Genomic DNA, 25,825 nt, shown 5'->3' with positions numbered 1-25,825 from the left:
TGAACTAAACGGATGGTTTTCTTATTATATCCTATAAAAGCTACTGTAATTATGTAACACGTTTAAAAATCATCCTATCTGATAGCAAAGAGATGGCACTTCAAATATACGACAAAAATTGGGGGGAAAGTGCTGAATATTAGCACCAAAATTTCGAAGACTCTAAAAGTGTTCACAGTTACAACGCCTTCCCCTATGCATTGATTTGCAATAAAGATTTGGGCTTGTCTTGTAATAAAAACAGGCATTGCTTTGTAATAGAAACGTAGATGTTGGTTTAATAAAGACGTTGGCGTTGACTTGTAACGATGACGTAGGCATTTTTTTTTTTTTTTTTTAAATAAATAGTTAGACGTTGGCTCTAAGTAAATACTTCTAAATGTTGACTTCTATTAATGGCTTACGCATTGACTTGTGACAAAGACTCGGGAGTTAGTTTGTGATAAAGATCCAGCCATTCGTTTGTAATTGGCTATTAGATGTTGGCTTTTAATAGAGACTTAGGTGTTAACTTGTAATACAGTAGAGATGTAGACATTAGCTTGTACAGGGTTTTTGACGACGTATGTATGACATCGGTCGTTCTATTAGTTGTGTAACAGAGGGTGGTTTCTCACCCGATGTAAAATCATACATTTTAATTACACAAGCTCATACTTATGCGTTGACTTATAATACAGACATTGGGTTGTAATAAAGACGTATAGACGTTAGTTTATAATAAAGGCTTAGACGTTGGATTTTCATAAAAACTTAGGCTTTGCTTATAATAAAAACTTAGAATTGACTTGTAATAAAAGACATAAGCGTTGCATTTTTTAATTAAAGTCTTAGACATTAGGTTGTAATAAATACTTAAGCATTGGGTTCTAATAAACACTTAGGCACTGGCTTGTAAAAAAGCTTAATGCTAACTAACGGCTGAGAAAGATATAAGATTTGCTGTCATCTGTCTTTTCTCAATGTCTGATGAAGAGGACGTTAGGTCCTTGAAACTGAAAAAAAAAAAGTATAACATTATTAAATAATTCATTTTGTTCTGGTCAGAACTGTGTTTTAAATGTTATTGTGATTATCCAGAACCATGGAGTTTATATATATATAAATCTCTCCTAGCAATAGAGGGGGAGAGGGAAATCAAGTCATAGAGTATCGTATCTTTAAATCGGAAAAATTTGCACTGATTTTTTGTTCGAAGTTATTGTTAAGTTTAAGCATAAAGCCAGAGGCCACAACGGTTAATAATAGTTAGCTTGGCTTTTTACTCTACTTTCTAATGTGAGTAAAATCTTACTTGAAATATTGTATTTTCTCCCTCCTTTACGAAAATATCATTTACATTATAAATATTAATGTATTTTCTCTGCCCTGTGCAGAAATATCATTTACATTGTAAACATTAATGTATTTGTTTCTCTCCATTGCAGAAATATTTAGATTGTAAAAATTAGCGCATTTTTTCCCTCCCTTGCAGAAATATCATTTACATTATAAGTATTGGTGCATTTTCTCCCTCCCTTGCAGAAATGTCATTTACATTATAAGTATTGGTGCATTTTCTCCCTCCCTTGCAAAAATGTCATTTACATTATAAGTATTAGTGCATTTTCTCCCTCCCTTGCAAAAATGTCATTTACATTATAAGTATTGATGCATTTTCTCTTCTTTGCAGAAATATCATATTCGCGTGGGTGGTAACAGTTCCTGTAGCTGGGGGACTAAGTGCAGCTTCGATGGCCATATTACGAGCAGTAGCTCTTTAATTATAAAGAGAAAAAGAAGAACAAAATTGCAGAAGATGTCATCAATTTATATAATCGACATTGCATGTTGCGTCTTACAGCAAATTGTTAATGCAGAGGATTTACAGCAAAAGAATGTATTGTTATGCATAAAAGCATTTTCGCTGAAAGTTAAACAGCATGTGTGTGGGTATTTCATTTTGTAAAACAAAACAATAAGTTTAAGATGTAAATATTGCCAGAAGTATATATATATATTATACATGCATATATAAACAAATAATGATAAATGTGACGTTATTGCATAGACTTGTTAAAAAAAAAAAGTGTTAAAAGGATACTGTGTGAGTGATTTGTGAATTGACAGATATGGACAATGTTGCCATGTAAAATATGTAAAGGAAGAAGACAATATCTGTCTGAATAGAAAAATACAGACTTACACATCCAAAACTATACATGAATTTGCGCGTATGATGTGACTGTATGTATTGAACGACAATTGAAAATTTTTGACAAATGTGGTGAGAGATAGTGACGTAATGAGAGTTTTAAATACATATGAACTTGAGAAAATATGTACAAAGTTTTTTTTTTTTTTTAAAAAAAAAAAGAATTATGAAATGTATTGTAATAGAAGTACATTTCCATAGTCTGATTTTTCCCCCCTTTAATGTGCTTATTTTATACATTATGTGAAGAAAGTGAAAATTCTTTTTACTTAATTAAGAAAGGAATATGATCTTTATGATGTTTTCTTGAGTTATTTTTTTTAAAAAAAAACAAGCTGTTGTTTTAGTTTATATATATATGTATGCATATTGTAGATAAATAGGTAAATATATGTATATGTTAGTTTTTTTTTCCTAATTTATAGACGAAAATAAATTGGCACATATGAACAAAGTACAAAAAAATAATACATACACACAAAAAGTACAGTTTGCTCTTTTTGTTTTAAAAACAAATAATTTCTTGTATGAAATTGCCAAATTTTTATTTATTATTTTTAAAAAGCATGTAGACATAGCAGATATGTGCACAAGCAATACTACGGAACTCATAACTCATCTTGAGTGTGGTTATATATAAATATATATATATATATATATATACACATACATACATTGTTAGTTGCTCATTGATTTGTGACGAAAGTTAAACACGTTGTTATTTATGTTTGTAATAGTTATCAGCTGTTGTGCACTAGAGTTTATCGGATTTGAATTTGTCTTAGTGCTCAGCAAACTGTACCATAGAACGAGTTGCATAATAATGATGATAATAATAATAATAAGCATAATAATACGTATGTGTTGTTCATGCATAAATTGAAAAAAAAATAAATAAATTAATTCTACTCATGTCAAATGTTAATTTGAAAGAAAGAAAAAATGAAATGAAATTGTTTATTACGCTTGCTTCATATATAAGTAATGTGTATAATGTTGTACACAAAATCTTGTTTAAGTGCTTTCATATGTGAATAATAAATTAATTTAATTGAAAAGAAAGAAAGAAAGAAAAAAAATATTTCAACCGAAGTGCATTTTTTGCATTGAGAATTCAAAAGAGGAAAACAAGAAAAAAAAAAAATGCTCTTTCGAAAGACTGTGTAAATTGTTGCTTTTTTATAGGAAAGATAAAAAAACAAAAAGGAAATGTGAAAAATTGTAGTAATAATTTAAAAAAATAAAGATGAAAACGAATTTTGTTTTGTTTCATTTGTAATGTAATAATTTCTGTTATGACCAAGTTTGTAGAACTCAATGAAAATTTTAATATGATTCAACTTGCTGTGTTGGTTATTGGAACAAATAATTTCTGTTTCAAAAGTTATTATTACCTTCACATCAAGACTCGTTCCATTACCATATTATGAACTTCCTTCTTCTTTCTCACCTCAACCATAGGTTGGTGGGCAATATAGAAATTTTTAAACTTTTCTCTCTCTTCGGAGAGGTCTTTTATACTTTGAGAAGGCCTCTTCTTCATAACTGCATCTAAATATTCTATCCTTGGTCTTTCTCTTCCTGGTTTTCCTTCAGTCTTTCCCTTTATCAGCACGGTGATCCAATCGGAGTGCCGAATAAGATGGCCAAGCATGCTGTTTCTTCTTTTTCCTATTATCTTCATGATCTGTCCCCCTCTTACTTTGATCTTTTCACGGGGTTCTTGGAATAACAATTTTTCACTTGGCGAAAGGTAGTCCAACGCGATACTTATTTGGTAAGTTGCACTTTTTTCAGGATCTGTATATATATATGAAACGTTGTCAATTGTTAATGTCATTGGTTGGGAACGAGTCTTATTGTTCTAACACTCAGTTATAGCTTAAGGTTGGTGTAAAGGGACAAGTTTTACCAATAGATGTCACTGCAGGCTTCGTATCTCTTTCGTGTATTTTTTATCTTTCACGAAAATTTACAATTTCTCTTACAATTTTCAACCTAGAGACTTCAAATTTTTGGAGAATGAACTTCATAACCTCTATCGAAGGCAACAATCCGTGTCAATTTCTTATTTAGAATTTTCTTCATTGTTGAAACAGTTATATTGTTAAAGGTTTCGATATCCATTTCAACAAACAAGCAATTTCAACAATGAAGAAAATTCTAAATAAAAAATCGTTGTCGATTGTTGTTTTCAATAGGTTATGAAGTTCCTTCTCTAAAAATTAGAAATCTCTAGGTTAAATTTGTACGAGAAATCGTGAATTTTCGTGAAAGGTAAAAAATACATGAGAGATATACGAAGACTGTAGTGACATCTATCGGCAAAACTTGTCCCTTTAAACTAACCTTAATTGTAATAAACAACGAAACATACTTGATGGAGCTTTTTGGATCAAAAGATCCAATATATTTCAATCAAAAATTTTCTTGTAGGCCTTATATCTGGAGATCTGCATGTAGTTTAGCCAAACACAAACTATCACTTAACTCAGTATGATGTGATTATTCCGTAGAAAATACGAAAACACGATTTAGGGGCCGTTCAAAAATTCTGTGGCCTCTGATCCAAAAATTAATTATTGACCAAGATCGCAATCTTTTGATGCATTTTTTTTTATCATTACTAAAATTCTTGTTAGGAGCCGTAGGAGTTTAAGCTTCCGCAATTTGGAGGATGAGCCTTGTTGGTAGGCTGTCTTACTCCTTAAATTCTAATAACTTGAATTTTGAAGAGTAACGCCTTCGGCACACAATATCCCAAGTTCAAGCCTTCCGACATCTATGGCGTCCAAACCTCCGGATTTAGTCTTCCTTTAGAAAATCCAAATGTCACCATTCTGTAGCTCAACTCAATACGAAAGGGAGAAAGGAGACGCAGTGTGTTGCCCGCGTAACACTTAGGCTCCTGACGTGGGAGACCCGGGTTCGATTCTCGGTCTTTGTATGTACTAACATTGGGATTTCTCCTAAAGTATATATATAATATTTCATTGCGATCTTCCTTGTTGTTACATGGTAAGTGTACGAGACTTTGGCGCGGGAGATAGTGTTCAATTCCCGATGGGAATTTGTACGGTTCGGACTCCACATTAAGCTGTAGGTTCATGTCTCATGTAACCTTGGTGGTAAAAAGGGACTTTAAACTGTAAATCAAGAAATCAACCATTTGGTTATGTTATATATAAAAGTTTGATAATAAAATTCCATGCCTGATGTTGAAACTCGAAAAGTTAGCAAATCGCGGAGGGAATTATTCAAAGTAGTCTCTATTTTTTCTCAATGAACAGATTTACCTTCTTTACGAGATCTCTAAAACCGGTTTGAACTCGTTCTCTGGAGTCATGTCGTTACAGATATCTGAATATCCTGAACAATCATGAGCTTTAGTACCAGTTTAAATTTGGGGAATAGAAGAAGTGTGCGGTAACCAAATCCGAGGAATGAGGAGGATGGAGGAAGTTGAAGATTCTATACTTGTCTGCTCTAAATACAAGGGACGTATGCGAAACGTGACAGCTAGATGTTTATGAAAATTGGTACCCTGACTAATTGTGGATCACTAATCATCTTGATGATATTTACTCGGTGCGGAAATGCCTTGTTTACCCGCTACGTATAATAAATATATCAAGCAGTGATCGGGTGAGGCTGTGCCGAGTTATACCTCAAAAACGCCGGAAAAAGGCAGAAAGTGAAAAATGTGTACGTACGGGAGGGGGACACGTGACCAAGAACACAGCAGTACTGTCACACAAGCAGTATTGCCATCCCAACACTATCTTACAGCTTTTCAAATAGAACGTATATCATTTTATGGCATTATAACAATTGGCATAAAATGTGAAAGAAAATAAGCAAAAAGGGGGTTATCAGTGTTGCCAAATAAGGGAGATATGAGGCTCTGAAGTTGAGAAATTATGGGGTCCGTGCAATGAAACGAACAAATGTATAACAAGAAGACTGCAGAAGGACCAAATGTATAGTAGGGAGTAAACCACAGCATCCGGTGACTACAAGGCTTGATACGTCATGTCGAGTGTGCGGCTAGGGCGAGAAGTGTACGTATTTTCCCATAATATCTGTGGCTTTTCTGTTGTATGCATTGGTGTATTATACAGTGTATTAAAATATTTTGCACTTGTATATTACTGGTAACTTAAATGCAATGTATTTTATCTTCATCATTGTCTCACATGCTAACTATACGTTTCCCATACTGTCGGCTGACACCTATCACAGTTCATTAATCTTTGCGAATCGATTCTGACGTACTTTCTTGTCATATATTTGTTACATATCGTGTCACAGCTTTTCTGTACTCTTTTTCAGGCGCTACGCCTTCGTTTCTGTGGTTTGGAAGCCATGCAACCCCAAGACAGTTCGTTTTATAGCTCTCGGGAACGGGTCAAGATATCGATTCCTCATCGGAGTTGCTGCGGTACAGGAAGATTTGTTGTTCAGATTTTCGCATAATGTCTCATGGAACTTCTTTCTACGGCAATTCTATTATGTGCTCTTTTTGGGTGAATTCTGTATCAAGCTCGTTAGTTACTGGATGCTGTAGTTTACTCTCTACTGTACATTTGGTTCTTCTCAAGTCTTCTTCTTGTACATTGTTCATTTCCCTGTACGAACCCCATAATTTCTCAACTTCAGAGCCTCATATCTCCCTTATTTGACAACAATGATAGCACACTTTTTTCTTATTTTCTTTCACGTCTTATGCCAATTGTTTTAATAACATAAAATGGTATAGGTTCTATCTGAAAAACTATAAATTTGTATTGGGATGGCAACACTGTTTGTGTGACACTACTGCCGTGTTCTTGGTCACGTGTCCCGCTCCCGTAGGTATCAGCTTACCTGCATACATTTTTCATTTTATGTCTTTTTCTGGCCTTTTTGGATTATAACTCGGCACAGCCTCACCCGGTCACTGCTTAATATATGTATTATAGCGGGTAAACAAGGCATTTCCGCACCGAGTGACTAGTCAGGGTACCAATTTTCATAAATATCTAGCTCTCACAGTTCGCATACGTCCCTTGTTAGCTAAGAATTGTCTCAATTACAGCTGGGTGAGGACTCGCATTATCATCGAGAAGGAACCAGTTGTCGCATTCTTCCACATGATGAACTCGCTTCAGCAAGTATGGAGATCGTCGCGAAAGAAAAGATCGTTGATTGTGCATCCTCAGGAATTCCTTATGAATGATGCCTTGACTGTCAAAAAAAAAGATGGAAATCTACAGGATTGAGTACTCCGCGTTCTATAGGTTCTGAACTACTGGGAATGAATTCTGCACCACCAAGCGAAGCTTGGAAATATAGACAGAGAACATTAAAGTCAATTAAATAAAACATAAATGATACGGTTCCCAATTTCTAGCACTAAGTAAGTCTGGTAGAGACGTGACCTGTAAGCATGAAATAACGTGAGATGTACTCAGAATTGATAGAAGTCAACTAGAAATAAGGCTTTCATGATAAACAAAGCAATTCGATAATAACAAGGAATATGCATGTAGTAGCAAAGAGTAAAGCAGTGCCGGAATGGCTACGTTGGCTACTTGGCGATTGCCATGGGCCCGAGGCCTGAGGGGCCCCGTCAGGGATCACAAGACGCAGTACCTGTAGGCCTTGATCGAATTTTTGCGATCGCAAATGCTTTCTTAAATCTTCCTACCAAAAAGGTTGCGGAAGCCTAAGTTCGCCTTTCCGAAAGAAGTTTTCTGGAGCCCCTTGTTCATATCAGTACGGCCCTGTGAGCCAGTAAAACTTCTCACAGTAAAACTTAGCAAAGGACCCCTCTAGTCCGAAACGGCCTCTTACACTTATTCGCTTTCACCTGTTGTCTCATACGTGCATCGTTCATATATACTACCCAACTCCCTAAGATCTACGGTAAGTCAAAATCATTTGTCTGCTTTGCTTTTTATGTTTAGATAAAGATTTATTCCAGAATGTAGATAAAGAAAAAGTAATTGATTTGATTGCCTCATGAAGTGAAGAACTGCGTAAAAAACTGTCAAAGTAACTGAAATAACTTCACGATTACGTTTGATAGTATTATTGAATTTTTTTTTCGATCTGTTTTGTACTACATATTTACTCAATACAGAAAATATGATTCTGTCACTTATCATATTTTGCAACTGACGTGTTAAGTTTATACATATATGTAAGGGGACCTTTAAGGACTTGGCCAGTCCAATACTGGGGTACACTAAAATATTTTAGCAACTACCTTAGTTTGTCTTCATGTTGCAAATACTCCTTGCTACACGCACACACACTGTCACTGTTTATTTACGGTACACACACACACATCTGTCCTAAGACTAATACCACCTCTTGGTATCGAACTGTGATTTCCGACCAAAACTCACGTAAACAAGAGTTCCTTTAAAGTTTGTTGGTGACGTGATATCCACACACGTGGTGGTTATTACCATGAGTCGATGTCGTTCTCGGAGGTCCTGTGACGACCTCAGCTTTGCTGATTTTAACGTACGTTGTCCTCGCTCGAACCCTGAGCTGTCGATGGCACTTTGTGACCTGGTCACACGCAGCTAATACAAAAACAACTAATTTATTCTTGGGTTGATATGGGCATTCTCGTTCACTGCTTCTGTTTTGTCGTCTAGTTGTTGACGTCGAATGCTGTGTCATTTTCTGTCAGTGGCAAAGCATTCGATGGCCTGTGTTTTGTTGGACCTGCAAGTCAGTGTTTCAGAACAGATTAGAGGAAAAAAGAATCTGCTGTCGACTTTATTTCGTAGCTTTACAATTTTTGTGTTGCTATATACATCACGGCTGAGCGTTGCTACAATTAAGCGTACATGTCAACCTCCTGAATGGTATACATATCAACCTCCTTGAATAAAAATTGCTAATTATTGGGAACAAACGATCTACTTTTTACCGCCATAAAAATGTTTTTTTAAAAACATATTTTCGAATACCACGCATGGGTATTTACCCATACCCATTTTGTTGAATTTGATGTCACCTATTCATTGATATACGAGGTATGTTCAAAAATATGGAACTTTTAGTTGGCAAAAATACATTTATTGATTTGGAAATCCAAAGCACTATTCCCCTTCAAAGTAGTTTCCTTGGTAACGCACACACTTCTTCCAGTGCGGCTGCCATTCTTGAAAACACTTCTGGAACACAGTTTCTGGAATGGTGAGCAACCGTGTCGTCGCGTCGCATTCCGCATGATGTCTTCTCTTGACTCAAATAGAGTCCCTTTTAATGGCATTTTCAGCTTGGGAAATAACCAAAAGTCATGCATAGCCATGTCGGGTAAGTAGAAAGCCTGACGACACACAGGAATGTTGTGTTTGGCGATGAAAGCCTGAATCAAATTTCGTGGACATTCTCCTCGTGTCCAAGTTCTTGTTCAAAATTGAATGTACCGTTCCGATCGAATGGTTTCCGCTTAAGTTTTGCCAAGCTGTTTCGCAAAATTTGATGCAATATTGCTGCTGAAATGTTTCTGAGATTTAAAAATCTGACTGCTCACTACACGTCTTCTCTCGTTGGCCGACTGCCAGCGACTGGAAGCTTTGTGCGGGCGGGAAAAAAAAATTCACGGCTGCACATGAATGTCCCCTCTACATATACGCTGAGGAAAGTCTTCCGCGTTTCCTTGGTTTACGCGGGAAAAAATAAATTTCGATAGTTTTTGAACACACTTCATATGTATCAATTTTGAGACATTATTTTAGTTACACAGAAGTTAAAATTTAAGGATAAATTATGACTTTTGATTTTGACTATATCTCATTAACGATACTATGTTCCGCCATCTTGCTAGTGTCATAAGGAAGGAGTTACTGAAAATACACTATTGTGTCTGTTTCACATTAATAGGTGGCCTGATTGTTACATGTAACAGATAGTACATTAAGAAAGTTTCCTAAGATATATATATATATAAGGACCGTTTCTTCAATACTCGATAGAGCAAATTTTGAGAAACGGAGGTATGCTTTTTAAGCTACCAATAGAGCTGTGAATTCAGAATTTAGAAATATCGAAATGTGCCATGTGCATAGAATACTAAATCATGAACGTTTTGTGCTTGGGGTCCCGGGTTCGATCCCGACCCCCGCCAAGTGAACTTTGTGGTGGACAAACACTGTGTGCGTGGGTTTTCTCGGGATTCTCCCGTTTCCTCCCACTTTCTTCATTCCACCATTTCATTCATTACTCATCATCACCGTCTCCTTTAGCCTAACCGGTATAACCGTGGGACTTAAAACTCAAAAATTTCATTTCATTTTCATGAACGTTTTGTCAGAACTCGATAGAGGTTATGTACTGTACAATAAAAACAAAAATGCGATTGTTGTAAAAAAAAAAAAAAATGTTTTGTGCTCTATCGAGTTTTGAAAATAAATGAATGTGAAAGCTTATGCGTTGTTTGAGATATATATATCATCTTTCGACAATTATTTTTCCGTTAAACCAGAGGCGGCTCGTCAGGGATTTCACACTGGGTTAAAGGAAACTTTCTTAATGTACTATTTGTTACATACAACAATTAATATATTAGATGACCCTATTCTCTTAATTTCAGGCGATAGAAGTTTAATTATAAGCAGAGTAACTTCCTCAGGAGGCGCCTCTGATTACAACTCATAATATAATTTGGTTGCACAAAATAGTTTATTTTTTTCTGAAGATTTTCTCTTACAGTTACACAAAAATCCATATGAAGATGTATACAATAAAAATGGAAGTTTATAAAACGTTAGTATGTTCATCTTAAAATACACTAAATCGACTTTTTGCAATATACTTTTCTTAAAATATGAACATGCATTTAGTATGACATAATTAGCCAAAAGTATTGTATTTAAAATAAACAACATATGTACATAAATTTCTAAAAATAAAATGTTACGGTGTTTAGAAATCTACACACGTTTACAGCTTAAGTAATTCTAAAATACCATATATACACGATGAAAAAAGACATATTAAATATATATGTTGAAATATATGTATAAATTTACAGAAGGAAATCCTATCTTTTGAGCCATATTGATGATTTTCATCTCGAAGAAAATTCTTCAATGCAATGCACAACTTTTCTGACGTCAAAATATTAATATAAAAAATAAATTCCTTAAATATTGATGGAGATAAAAAAAAAAAAAAAAATCAAACGAAAATGTTACCTATGCATCGATACGACCTTCGGGACAAAGCTCCGGACAACCTTTGAGATCTTCTTTCTGATACAAAGATGGCTTTTCTTGTCTTGATAAATCACACAGTTGTGGTTCTTGCATGACATCCTGAATGTCTTTGTCACATAGCACTGGAGGACTAGGCTCATCTTCGACGCCTCTGCCACAAATGTACGGCTTCTTCTGTTTGTCTGCAATGTCATCACCCAACAAACCCTCGCGAGCTAAGTAATTTCTTGCACTCTCCATGATCTCTGGAGTAAACTTCTCAGGGTTAGCTTGCATGTAGCGATACGAATATAAGTCGATCCCAGTGATGATAAATGGTTGGTGGAATATTTCGATCACAGCACCTACAATTGCAGATACACATTAATAGACAAGTAGACATACAATAATACAATGTTTCAAAAAAAAAAAAAAAAAAAAAAAAAAAAAACTAAGTGACAACACTAAGAAATGGATTCCTAATACTAGATACGAAGAACAAGATTCATCATCAAGTTTACGTATCGTACAGTGGCGGCTCTGGAGTGATGGGATGGTATCTAGGTGTGCATTCTATAAGTTGTTATTTGCAGCTAGTAAGTTGCATGTTGACGAAAAGTATCCAGAAAAATACAACTGAACCCTCCTACGATTTGATATTGTTTATGGTTGCGATGTTTGTGTTCTATCAAAGAATTAACATCGTTGTCGTAGTTTTAGTACCTACTTCTGAGGTACATATATGAAGTTCTAAAAATGGCACCCACGGAGCACAGAACATTATTCTACAGGTCAAAATAAATAGAAATGTATATGATAGAATGCCCTACGGGGCTTTCTTCAGCCGCTATGGGGAATCAAATTTCACTACTTGGCAACATCGCATATTAACTTGGAACCTTACCACTGCTCCACAAATCCATCAAACAGTTACTTGACTTTACCTGTCATCTGGCAAGAATCGATGTAATTATTTGATGGATTCTAATCTATGTTTTTTTATCTGCGACGTTGTCACATAGCGCAATTAGCGTCCAGAGTATACAAAACTAAGTCGGATATATATAAACATGCGCGCCGACTACATGGGTGCTCCGGGGCTCCGGCACCCACACAAATAATGTTGTGAGTGCGCCGCAACCACAAGATTTTTAGTTTAAACCAGATTTCAACCCGTTTCTCTTGCATTTAAGTCAGCAGTGTTACAGACTGAGCTAGGACGGACCCAACTTATAGTACCGGTGTATTTTACGTTATCACAGCACAGGCCTTTATGACAGTGTTCTAAAAAGATTTTAACTAAAAATAAATCATATTCCCTGAAAACCTAACACGTCCCGCCCTTGACATGCACCCACATAAATTTTGGAAAGTCGACGCAGTTGCATATAGGTTTATTTTGACTTCTAGAATAGTGCTCTGTGGTCCGCGGGTGTCTTTTTAGAACACGCGATATGTATAACTCTAACTTTAAAGGTCCATAGTTAAAAAGTTCCAATACTGTAGGACCTATCGTAGCCGGGTCAAGACTTCGCTTAGGGACTAGTATATGCCGTGTCCAAATATGAATGTTTCAGAATCCTGCGGTACTTCCACAACAATTTTTATGGAGACCGTTGTTGAGTTCTTCCAAATTATATGTCAAACTTTCTCTATCAAAAATGTTGCGTGAGTGCCGCAGGATTCCGAAACATGTAGTTTTGGATAGCGCACATATTATTTCCTAAGTGAAATCTTGACTCGACTACGATAGGTCCCACAGTATTGGAACTATGGACCTTTAAAGTTATTTTTTTCATGTGTTCGGCTGCCAATAACTCCGAAATAACTAGATATCTGCACAAAGGTTGGTCTATACTTTTTGTGTTATCTTGGTGTCAGGAATCATTTCCTAAACGTTGTCGGTGTTGTTTTGAAACACTCTGTATATACAACAGTAAGTAAAATATATCGTGGATTGTCAATTATGGGACAGATTCTTCTGAATACTGTAGAATATCGTCAAATCTTTTGATTTTCAAGAACATAACTATTACTATTCAGGTATTCCAATTTACATTACAAATAATAGGTATCCAATCCTAGCCTAACTAATAATTTTATAGTTCAAGCAAAGAACCATAATATTAAATAATAATTTCACCTTAGACAAAGAAATAAAGTCCCCTTAAGCATAAATGTAACTACATCTTAATTATTAGGTATTAATTATTAATTTTGAGCATCTTTTAAGAATACATTATGGCTAAGGTTTAGGTTTAAGCAGCATTGGTAATTGCGATATAATGAAATGTGATTTGGACAAATATTGAAGAAATTATAACTTAGTTTTAACATTAACTCCATTTGTGCTGGGTACCATAAACTAATAATTAATTCTTCAGTACGTGTAAACAGCATACCTAAATATCCCACATTGAAGAAGTCATATCGGTAAAAATTAATTTTATCATTACAAGCTAAGGGAAGAAAAGTTACCTAATGCCATCTTGTATACAATTGGGTAACTTTTGTTCCCTCAGCTTATATACAAGAATTAGGTAACTTTTGTTCCATTAGCTTACATACAAGAATTATGACATTAGGCAAGTTTTCTTCGCTTAGCATATGTACAAGACTTAAGAGATTAGGTAACTTTTCTTCCTTAGCTCGTACACAAGAACTATGACATTAGGTAACTTTTGTTCCCTTAGCTTACATACAAGAATTATGACATTAGGTAAGTTTTCTTCGCTTAGCATGTGAACAAGACTTAAGAGCTTACGTAACTTTTCTTCCCTTAGCTTGTATACAAGAACTATGACATTGTGAGCGTGTGGCCCCCCTCACTCCCATTCCATTTTAAATTTCCCAGTTACTCTTGGCTGAATTGGAATGAGGCTTCATGTACTGTTCGTCGACGCAAACTGTGTTTTGGTTTTATCTTTGTATAAGTTGGCAATTCTGTGAGTGATGACTCGTGCTTCCTGTCCACCGAATAAAGGAGGTGTAAAGTGGTTATGACAATCGAAAATATAGTCCCTTGAATTCAAATGCCATCGTAATATACCTTCACTGTTTTTAACACTTTAATTGTTTTGTGTTAATTGCAAACTTATTTAACGCTCTTTGATATTTGTATTTCTGATGAAGGATATTTATTATGAATATTTATAAAATCTTTTCTGGTGTGCTCAGCGTAAAGATATTGACGCTGAGGCAAAAAAGCCGCGAAAGGTACTCTAAGTGGTTATGGTGGTCTAGATTGGTTCTACTACAGTGATGCCCGAGAAAAATATCAAAGTTTTGCCTCGCAATCATTGAAGATTTATTAAGTTTGATAATAAAAAGAGTAAGCTAAATCTGCGCAGGTATATAAATATAAATTTAACACAAAAAATATGTTCGTATACCAAGACAACGTTTAATATGTGAAATCACGTAAGTAACGAGGCATGAGCAAAGAACTCGTACAAGGAAAAGGGTGAATTCCGCTTGGAATTGAAAAGTAATTATTTCCATGGAAGCTAAATAATGACTGATCAACGAGGAACAAGAAGCATGAAGAAATCTTCTTCGTAAGAATAATTACATGATTCCCCCCCCCCAAAATCCATCAATTTATAGTGTGGTTAAGTGTGATGCCGAAATAGCGTGTGTTTAATACTGGTGCATCGCGTAATATAAAATTTAGCCGGCATTCGTAGTGCGTCTTCTTCCTTAAAGAAAGAAAGAGAATAACATAAAAATATATAATAATTTCTTCGCATAAATTACACATTAATAAAGTTTTGGGCTTATGGTGTGTTGGTACATGTTAAATGAATCACTAATAAAATGCTGTAATGTTGTAAACGTAAGTATTATAAACCTGTGTTAAGCGAATAAAATTTACACACTATTTATTTCTTTATGTGCAATTACCTTTACAGTATTTCTGCACAATCACTACAGAGTGGCTGGATGATATGTCTAATGACTTGCACTTATTCCGCCGATACTAGCAGGCGTGGTAAGGATGGTGGGCACTCGCAGTCGCAACCTCAATGAAATAGTATTTTGGTTCGAGATCCAACTTGGAGGTTTGCGCACTTTCTGTTGTAGTATCATTATTTGTATTGCGAATGTCTTCTTCACGCCAATTGCTAAAAGCCACCACAGGTAAGCCGTATTGAACAGAAGTCGTTTCCAGCGGAGTTATAAAAATTGGTTATCCCGAATGGGATCAGGTAAGAATCAGACTCTTCCAGTCACAAAAATGGTTAGCTCGAACAAGAATTAAACTCTTCCGGTCATAAGAATAACTGCCCTGAACAGGAACCGAACCCAACACGATCCAATCGTGTTACAAAAATGGCTAGCCCGAACAGGAACCGAACCAATTGTGTTACAAAAATGGCGCTCCGAAACAGGAACAGAACTCCTTTACCGTACATGTAAAAAGTAGTGATTTATGTGTAGAAACGTAAAGGTATAAAGTATCTGACTCGTACTTAGAAATTTTTTTTGCAATTGTGAAAAATGGATGCAAGTAACGTTAAGTCACTTTTAGAAGCAATTAAAGCTGAAATGCAAACTTTGCACGAGTCGTTAGAAACTAAAAGTGTTGCTTCTAATAAAGAAATGCAAAATTTACGTGAATCTTTAGAAAACAAAATTGAAAAAGTTAATGAGTCTTTAGAAAGCAAAATTGTTGAGATCAATGATTCCTTAGAAAACAAGATGTTAGAAATTTCAGAGGCAACAAAACAGCAGATCGACGATAAACTTGAGGTGCAATTAGAAATATTCAAAAAAGAATGCGTAGGTAGATATGAACAAATATCTAAAGAAATAGATGAGAAATATGAAAAAGTTAATGATAAATGTGAGAAAATATGGGGAAAAACAGTTCAGAATTATCAGGAACTCGAGAACATTACGGTCGATTTGGGTAAATGTGAAGAAAAGGCGGACCGAGCTTTTGAGAAAATTGAAGCAATCGAGGGGTCAGTAAATAAGATTGAAGATAATTTAGAAAATAAAGAAAAAATGCTAGTGGGATTAAGTGATACGACCCACAAGTTAGAAAGAAATGTTGTTGTATTGCACAGTAGGGTTGACACTTTGTCACAGAACACTATCCCTCCCGGTATTGATATCATTAGCATGAACCAAAATATTGCTTTGATAGGTGACAGGTTGTCAGGGTTAGAAATCAAGGTAGATGAAACCCAAACGAAGTTAACCTCACTGACTGAACATGCTAGCAGAGAGGGGAGTGAACGTAACTGGCGTAGATTAAGTACATCCGGTGATGATAGGAGTAGCCATAAGTCAAAATACAGCAGTAAGGAAGAAATTAGTAGTGACAACCAAACAGATTGTAGTTCTTCGACAGCTAGTGAGACAACAAAACTAAAGAAGCGTATTAAAGTAAGAAAATCAGATAGGGGTGACGTAAAAAGGGCTAAACGACGAATATTGCGTCACGGTGACATCGAAATGTTCCCGAAATTTTCTGGTTTAGAAGATGATGAGTCACCAACTTCGTTTTTAGAGCAGTTTAAGATCGCAGCGCACGCTGTAGACGTACCTGAATCACAATATTTAGATGTATTAGGGTTTATTTTTACCGGTAACGCTCGTGAGTGGTACAAGTCAAAACTAGGTACATTTCGTTCATTTAAAGATTTCACTAAAGAATTCAAAGCTCAATTTGGTTCTGAACAAGTCATCGCAAGCAAACTCTCAGTGTTGCAATCGCAAGCGTTCAATCCGAAAACTGATGGTACGGTTACGGATTTCGTTCACAAAAGGTTCAATAAGATACGGGGTTTGTCACCTAATATACCGGATACTTTCATCGTAAATACGATTAAACAGTTGATCCCTATTTCTTACCGACGACAATTAGCGTTGTTCCCAAATTTAGATTTCAGTTCATTTTTAACAGCCATACAAAATCTTGAAGCACTATATTATGACAGCAGAAATACTAACGATAGAAACAACTTTCATGGTAGAACTGTACGTGTCAATCAGGTAGACGAAGTGCAAGGGAATTACGAGAATTTTAATAAGAGGGGAAATTATGGTAATGAAAACCACAAAAACTCAGGTAAAGGTAAGTTTGACGGATCCAGAAGAAAGGGAACTCCGAACAAGAGAAAGTTCCATTGGAACAAAGGTAAGAATAATTACAGAAGGAATAATGATCGCAATGAAGGTCAGGGTAATAATCGTAGTAATTACGAAGATGATCACGAGTATGAAAATTCAAATCAAAACGAAAGAGTGAGTTTTGTAAATAGTAACCATGATGAAGGTATGAACCGAACACAGCCAATGTCTACATATACTCAATCTGCACCACAATTTCCGTATTATGGCCCAAGAGTTATGTTTCCACAAAACAAAGATCAACATTTAAACTAAAGTTGCTCTCCAACGCGAGTGCGGTTGGCAGAGTTGGTAATGTAAATGGTAAGTTTGGTACTGAAAGTCAAAATGCACTCAATGATTCGCAATGCGAGCTTATTGTAATTGGAAAAAATGTAGTAAATGTAGTAAGCTGGGACACTGATTCATCTGAAAGTAGTGATGAAGAACAGAAATTTAATAGCCAAGCTAGGTCAGCTGAAATAAAAGTACATATTTTAAATCAACCAGTAGTAGCCTTGTGTGACTCTGGAGCTTCGGTTAGTATTTTGTCGTTAGAGACATGGAAACGTATAGCGTCAATAATATCACACCCTCACTTGCGACCAGCTCCACATATTTTGTTGGTGGATTTTTCAGGTAAGAAAAAGAAACAGGTGCAAGGTGAAACAATATTGTGTATTGAAATAGGGAAAGTTAGTTTTGACGTACGTGTGCTAGTTGTCTCTGATTTGAATACTGAATGCTTATTGGGTAGAAATTTTCTCACACAATCCAAGGCAAAGATAGATTTTGGTGATAATTCTATTACGGTTGAAAAGGAAGGAGAAATTGTTAACGTACCTATGCTAGGTGGTCAAGCTGACAACATGAAAGTTACAAAAATTCTGACTAAAGGTGATGTACAGAAGAAGGTAAATTTTGTATCTCAAGTGGGTATTGAAGCTAAAATGAATGTTACTAGCGACAGCGATGATGAATCAGAAATTTTATTTGAGATTGGAAAAGTTAATGTAGAGTGTCCCATAGTAAATAATTTGGTCAGTGAAAAACAAAAATTAGAAAAAGAATGGGTTAATCACGTTGTTCTTTCTGATCAAGCTTATAATAAAGTTCGTAATTCTTGTAGTAATGAAAAAGAAATGAAAGTGTTAAATCTAGAAGTTGCTAACGAAGATAAATTTTTGTTTGATTACTATTCACAGCAAATTTCAGAAATAGATTGTGAGATCGAAAAATCGCATTGTAAATCGTTAGATAGAGCTGCAGTTTGTAATACATTTGATAGTAAAATTGAAAGTGAATTTGTTCCAATTTCAGAAATACGGGAAAGGGTTATGGAAGCACAATTGTCTGATTTTGAGAAAGAGAAATTGTTCAAATTGTTGTTGAAACATAGAAAAATTTTTAAAAATATTCCCGGACGTTGTACCAAATTTGAATATGAAATTAAGGTAGACACTGATCAACCTTTGGTTAAAAGGCAGTATACATTACCATATAAATTCAAAGAACATATTGATTCGCAAATCGATGAGTGGTTACAATGTGGCGTAATAGAATCTTGTGTGTCAATCCACTCACACCCAATCTTTTGCGTCCCAAAGAAAAACACTAGTAAAATGCGAGTAGTGGTAGATTTAACTGTTTTGAACAAGCATGTAAAAATAAAACAATTAAAGGTAAATAAAATTGATGATCTGTTGTTAAAATTTCAGGGTGCTAAATACGTATCAAACATTGATTTAGTAGGAAGTTATACACAAGTTCCAATTTCTGAAAATTGTAGAGATTATACGGCATTCTCATGGAATGGGAAAATGTATAGATTTACATCTATCCCTTTTGGATATGCAAATGGAGGTGTAGGATTAATGGCTTGTCTTTTGGTTGTTTTAGGTCATGCATTGTTTGATAAATTAGTTACGTACATCGATGATATTTCTGTACCAACATTTTCTTTTGATGAACAGTTAGAAATTTTAAATTTGTTGTTTACAAAATTAGAAGAAGCCAATATGACTGTAAATTTAAAGAAATCTTCATTTTGCAATACGAGTTTTCAATTTCTTGGTTTCGTAGTCACACCTGAAGGCGTGAAAAAGGATCCGTCGTATGTAGAAACAATTCGAACATTGCCTCGTCCCAAAAATGTAAAAGAACTTAAGCGAGTGTTAGGTTTGTTCGAGTGGTGTTCTAAATTTGTATATCATTTCGCTCATTTAGCCAATCCATTGTTTGAACTTCTGAAAAAGAATAAAAAATGGGTTTGGACGGACGAATGTGAGCAAAGTTTTACTCAGTTAAAAGCATCGTTAGCTGAAGAAGTGTTGTTAAATCATCCGCTGTTAGATCACGATTTTTGTCTAGTGACAGACAGTTCCTTGGTAGCAGTGGGGAGTATATTATTTCAAGAAGTTAACGGTGAAAAACACATACTTGGTTTCTACAGTAAAACTTTGAATAGTGCACAGCGAAATTTCACTATCACAGAATTAGAGGCGTATGCAATCGTTACAGCCGTACGTAAATGGGGACATTTATTATATGGCCATCACGTGAATGTTTACACAGACCATAACTCATTAGTGTTTTTGAATAAAATTCGCCATTGGAACTCTCGTTTGGCTCGGTGGAGTCTTGAACTACAGGGATTTGATTTAGAAATAACGCACATTTCAGGTAGTGAAAATGTGGCTAGTGATGCATTGTCCAGGATAGTTTTAGCTCCTCCTAGTGAAATTTTGGACATAAACAATTTGGAAGTACTTCCATCATTCTTCAGAAATCTCACACCAGGAGAGTTAACCGAAAAACAAAAGGAACATCCTGAGTACAGTAAAATCATTAAATTCCTAGAGAAACCAAATGATCCCTATAGTAAGATGCAAAACAGAAATGTAGAAAAATTTTACAAACTAGAAAATGGTATATTGTTGTATAAGAACTTTCACTTTCCTAATAGTTGGAGAATTTGCATCCCACCATCTTTAGTAAATCTGGTTATTGAAGAAATGCATAATAACCGTGGACATTTCGGGTGCGAAAGAACAGTAAGCTTCATCAGCGAGATCTGTTATTGGAAATCTATGCGGCGAGACGTGATGAACTATATTAACGATTGTCTCGAGTGTAAACGAACTAAAGTCGATACTCGACCCCCGGCGAGACCTTTAGAAACCATACAGGTGAAAGGCCCTAGGAGATTAATTTCGATTGACATTATCGGACCTCTTGTGCCATCTCCCTCAAAGTGTAAATTTATACTCTCAGTTTTGGATGTCTTTACTCGTTACCTTGTTCTTTATCCGATCCGGAACGCTACTACGAAGTGCGTAGTTAAATGTTTGGAGACATTGTACTTTGTGCACTTGGGAATACCTTCAGCTATATTGGCGGACAATGGTAGTTGTTTTATCTCTAAAAACTTCAAACAGAAAATGGAGGAATATGGTGTTAAGATATTTTATTCAACGCCTTACCATCCGGCGTCGAACGCAGTGGAGAGAATCCATCGGGAGACGAACAGGCTGTTTAGACTATTTTGTAAAGATGATCATGGTTCTTGGGAGAAATTTATACCACAAGTCGTTGTGTTGCTGAACTATTCTATATCTAGCAGTCTTGGCGCGAGTCCAGCTAGTTTACATTTGAACATACAGGCTGAAAAACCTATCTTCGAACATTTTGGCATTTTTACGAATGATACGAACGAAAACGATAATGAAAGTTGGGACAATAAATTGGTAATGGCAGATTTTAAGAGAAAAGAAGTGATCCGAAAGCGAAATGAAAGGTATAACTCACAACAGGAGAGTAAACACAAAATACAGGTGAATGATTTGGTTTTTTTGAAACAGACAAACTTAAGTTCCGCAACAGACAAGAAAATTTCCAAGTTTTTCAATGTGTTCAAAGGACCCTATCTTTGTGTTAACAAACCCTCCAATTCAGAAAAGGTGTTCGAATTGTTAGATCCTTTAACTGGTAAATCAATTGGTTCACATTCAGTGGATAGACTTAAGGTGTGGAAACCTACGAAACAAACTCGTAAAATCTGGTTAGATTTAGCAGTAAAACATAGTTCTGAGAAGTACCATGATGTAATTTCAAACGAATTTAAAAATTCAGACCTAGAAAGTAGTGTTGAAACCGTTCTTTGCAATGCATTAACTACAACACCAGTATGTTTATCTCAAAGTGTTCAATCCAGAAGTAATAACCAACGAATACATAAAATATTGGAGAAATTGCTAGATATTGATAAGTATTTGAATTTTCTGTACTGTAAAAATTTGTGTTCATCCGATGTGTTGGAATTTGCGTTAGTAAATCTACAGAATCCTTATGTGGCACTAAATGAACAAGTGCAAGGAATGTAAAAAAAAAAAAAAAAAAAGTCGTTTCATATGATATATGCAGGCATCTGTGACCCGCTATGCGACTTCCAGATGGCCGTTGATATTTCTTTTCCAAAGCAATGGAAAAACCAGCAAAGAAATATGCCAAGTCATGGAGATGAGGTCCCCCCCCCCTTATGTATATTGGGTAATGTAACATGTTTTTAACGCTCGGAGTAAGCTATTTTGGTAAATCCCATTCTTTATTATTTTAAGTTTTTAACCTTGTATTCTTTAATTCGGCCTCATCTCGGGGAGGTAGAACAAATAATTCATTGTGGGTAGGTTCCTTCGAAATTTAGCCAGGCAGATCCCGTCGAGTGATCAGAGAGAGTCATAACTAAATTATTACGTTGTAAAAATTTAGCTGTGAATCTTTAAGGCGCCGATAAATTTAATTAAATCTCGACAAAACGTATATTACTCAATAGTGTGTGAAATAAAGTTTTTAATATGTAATATGTTTTAAATATTTGTTTACGAATGAGAGATTTCATTTCATATATTCGTGTTATTGTATTATTGTATTGTGTTTAAAGTTAATTAACTAATTAATAGTGCTGTTTAAATGTTATATTTTAAAGGTTTGAAGAATGGAAATATTACATTATTAGGAGTTATTCTGAGAATTAGTTATAAGGAAGCATATATTGATGAAAAGGTTATTTTTGCATTTCGTGTGTTATTTTTCTCAAAATATTGAAAATTTTATGTGTTTAGTATGATAAGAATATTTAGTGTAAGGAGTAATACTACGAGTCAGATACTTACAAAAAAAAAAAAGATTGAAATCTTATAATTTAAGTAATGGTGTAAGAAATATATTAGTTGATGTTAGTAAATAGAATATGAATAGTATATAATATAAAATGAAAATATAATAGATAATCAATATTATTCAACTTATATTGAAATCTTGTCTTATAAAAACAAATGTAATTTTATATTTTCGCATATACACACACACAAAAAAAAAGAGAAAGAAAGCCCATTTAAAATAAATAGCCCATAAAATAAAAGCCCATCTACGTTTGTGGAAAGTGTTAGTGAATCATAATGAATCAAATGTTAATAATGGAAGAAACAAGAGGAATAATAACCGGAAAAATAAATTTAAGAAGAGGAAACGCAAGATCCCAGGGTTCTGATAATCTTCAAAGAAGATCATCGTCCATATCGCACGCCATATGTGAGCGTGTGGCCCCCCTCACTCCCATTCCATTTTAAATTTCCCAGTTACTCTTGGCTGAATTGGAATGAGGCTTCATGTACTGTTCGTCGACGCAAACTGTGTTTTGGTTTTATCTTTGTATAAGTTGGCAATTCTGTGAGTGATGACTCGTGCTTCCTGTCCACCGAATAAAGGAGGTGTAAAGTGGTTATGACAATCGAAAATATAGTCCCTTGAATTCAAATGCCATCGTAATATACCTTCACTGTTTTTAACACTTTAATTGTTTTGTGTTAATTGCAAACTTATTTAACGCTCTTTGATATTTGTATTTCTGATGAAGGATATTTATTATGAATATTTATAAAATCTTTTCTGGTGTGCTCAGCGTAAAGATATTGACGCTGAGGCAAAAAAGCCGCGAAAGGTACTCTAAGTGGTTATGGTGGTCTAGATTGGTTCTACTACAGTGATGCCCGAGAAAAATATCAAAGTTTTGCCTCGCAATCATTGAAGATTTATTAAGTTTGATAATAAAAAGAGTAAGCTAAATCTGCGCAGGTATATAAATATAAATTTAACACAAAAAATATGTTCGTATACCAAGACAACGTTTAATATGTGAAATCACGTAAGTAACGAGGCATGAGCAAAGAACTCGTACAAGGAAAAGGGTGAATTCCGCTTGGAATTGAAAAGTAATTATTTCCATGGAAGCTAAATAATGACTGATCAACGAGGAACAAGAAGCATGAAGAAATCTTCTTCGTAAGAATAATTACATGATTCCCCCCCCCCCAAAATCCATCAATTTATAGTGTGGTTAAGTGTGATGCCGAAATAGCGTGTGTTTAATACTGGTGCATCGCGTAATATAAAATTTAGCCGGCATTCGTAGTGCGTCTTCTTCCTTAAAGAAAGAAAGAGAATAACATAAAAATATATAATAATTTCTTCGCATAAATTACACATTAATAAAGTTTTGGGCTTATGGTGTGTTGGTACATGTTAAATGAATCACTAATAAAATGCTGTAATGTTGTAAACGTAAGTATTATAAACCTGTGTTAAGCGAATAAAATTTACACACTATTTATTTCTTTATGTGCAATTACCTTTACAGTATTTCTGCACAATCACTACAGAGTGGCTGGATGATATGTCTAATGACTTGCACTTATTCCGCCGATACTAGCAGGCGTGGTAAGGATGGTGGGCACTCGCAGTCGCAACCTCAATGAAATAGTATTTTGGTTCGAGATCCAACTTGGAGGTTTGCGCACTTTCTGTTGTAGTATCATTATTTGTATTGCGAATGTCTTCTTCACGCCAATTGCTAAAAGCCACCACAGGTAAGCCGTATTGAACAGAAGTCGTTTCCAGCGGAGTTATAAAAATTGGTTATCCCGAATGGGATCAGGTAAGAATCAGACTCTTCCAGTCACAAAAATGGTTAGCTCGAACAAGAATTAAACTCTTCCGGTCATAAGAATAACTGCCCTGAACAGGAACCGAACCCAACACGATCCAATCGTGTTACAAAAATGGCTAGCCCGAACAGGAACCGAACCAATTGTGTTACAACATTAGGTGACTTTCCTTCCCTTAGATTTTATACAAGACTTAGGATATTACGTAAGTTTCCTCCCCTTCGCTTGTATACAAGAATTATGACGTTAGGTAAGTTTTCATCGCTTGGCATGTATACAAGAAGAATGACATTAGGTAAGTTTCCTTCGCTTAGCATGTATGATATACAAGACTTACGAGATTAGGTAACTTTTCTTCCCTTAACTTGGAGCAATAAAATTGTAATTTTTACCGATATGATTTCCTTAAAGAGCTGCATCTGGTATCGTATACATGACTCATCGTATTGTGAGTCGATTCGTACACATAAACTTAAATAGGGATCAAAGTTATTGTATATCAAAACAAACTACACAAAGCTTAAAGTACAATTAACGTTTAACTGTAGATTTAAGATTGTAACAGTATTTTCACAAAGTGACTGTTATCAGGAATCTGAAAAGGTAGGGAGATGGATGACGTCGCGCTGTTCCCCGTGCTTATCTTTGCCCATTGTATTTTTTAGGAAGTGGAGGGACGCCATAGATACTTTTTGGAAGTGGGGTAACGGCGTCTTCCTGCACTCCCCCTCACTTTTACATCTGCCTGTTATCAATAAGCAAAATTTCCACAAACTAGCACAAAACTATAAGTTTTCACGAAAATCTTGTGTTTTTCTTCAGCAACATGACTTTCAAAAGAAGAAGTCTTGATTACAATATCAAATTAACCCGTCAACGCCCAATGTCACCCACAGGTGACACTACTTTAAAGGCGTCTTCTTGTTCACCAATCGTCCACCAGAGTCCTAGTGAACCACAGTAGCACCAGCTACTTACCTATATATGTTGCATCACCACACAAAAAAGTTTCGAAGTCGACGTAGTGTACAAGGAAGAAGACGCCTTTAAAGTACTGTCACCTGTAGGTGACTGGGTGTTGACGGGCCGAGAAATTTAATGTTCTATGATTATGCCTCAATGAACGATATGGTGCAACGAAGAAAGTAGGACACCAAAGAACTCCGAGAAAATCCACGCACACGGTATTTGTCCACCATAAAGCCCACTTAGAGTGAGGTGGGATCGAACCAGGACCTCCCACCCAGAGATGAACGTTCTACTACGGAACCACTGCGGCCACTATTGTGTATTTACAAGTGTTTTTTTTT

General features: G+C 35.3%; 2 protein-coding genes across 6 annotated transcripts in view; one reads left to right on the top strand and one right to left on the bottom strand.

The window, feature by feature from the left end:
• Positions 1 to 3,447, top strand: part of NaPi-III (Na[+]-dependent inorganic phosphate cotransporter type III) — a 495,622-nt gene extending 492,175 nt beyond the window's left edge. For all 5 annotated transcript variants that reach the window (XM_081769823.1, XM_081769822.1, XM_081769824.1 and 2 more), the window contains one exon: positions 1,673 to 3,447. In XM_081769823.1, the coding sequence (XP_081625949.1) occupies positions 1,673 to 1,763 (91 nt within the window). In that variant the 3' untranslated portion in view covers positions 1,764 to 3,447. The remainder of the gene's footprint in view (positions 1 to 1,672) is intronic.
• A 7,583-nt stretch (positions 3,448 to 11,030) lies between these two features.
• The window catches only part of LOC145693638 (EF-hand domain-containing protein 1-like), a 64,647-nt gene continuing 49,852 nt past the window's right edge, over positions 11,031 to 25,825 (bottom strand). The window contains exon 11 of the mRNA XM_081769819.1: positions 11,031 to 11,759. Within this exon, the coding sequence (XP_081625945.1) occupies positions 11,395 to 11,759 (365 nt within the window). The 3' untranslated portion in view covers positions 11,031 to 11,394. The remainder of the gene's footprint in view (positions 11,760 to 25,825) is intronic.

The sequence above is a fragment of the Thermobia domestica genome, chromosome 8 (assembly GCF_964235325.1).
Source record: "Thermobia domestica chromosome 8, izTheDome1.hap1.1, whole genome shotgun sequence".
Classification (NCBI taxonomy): domain Eukaryota; kingdom Metazoa; phylum Arthropoda; class Insecta; order Zygentoma; family Lepismatidae; genus Thermobia; species Thermobia domestica.
This window is presented reverse-complemented; position numbering and strand designations above follow the sequence as displayed.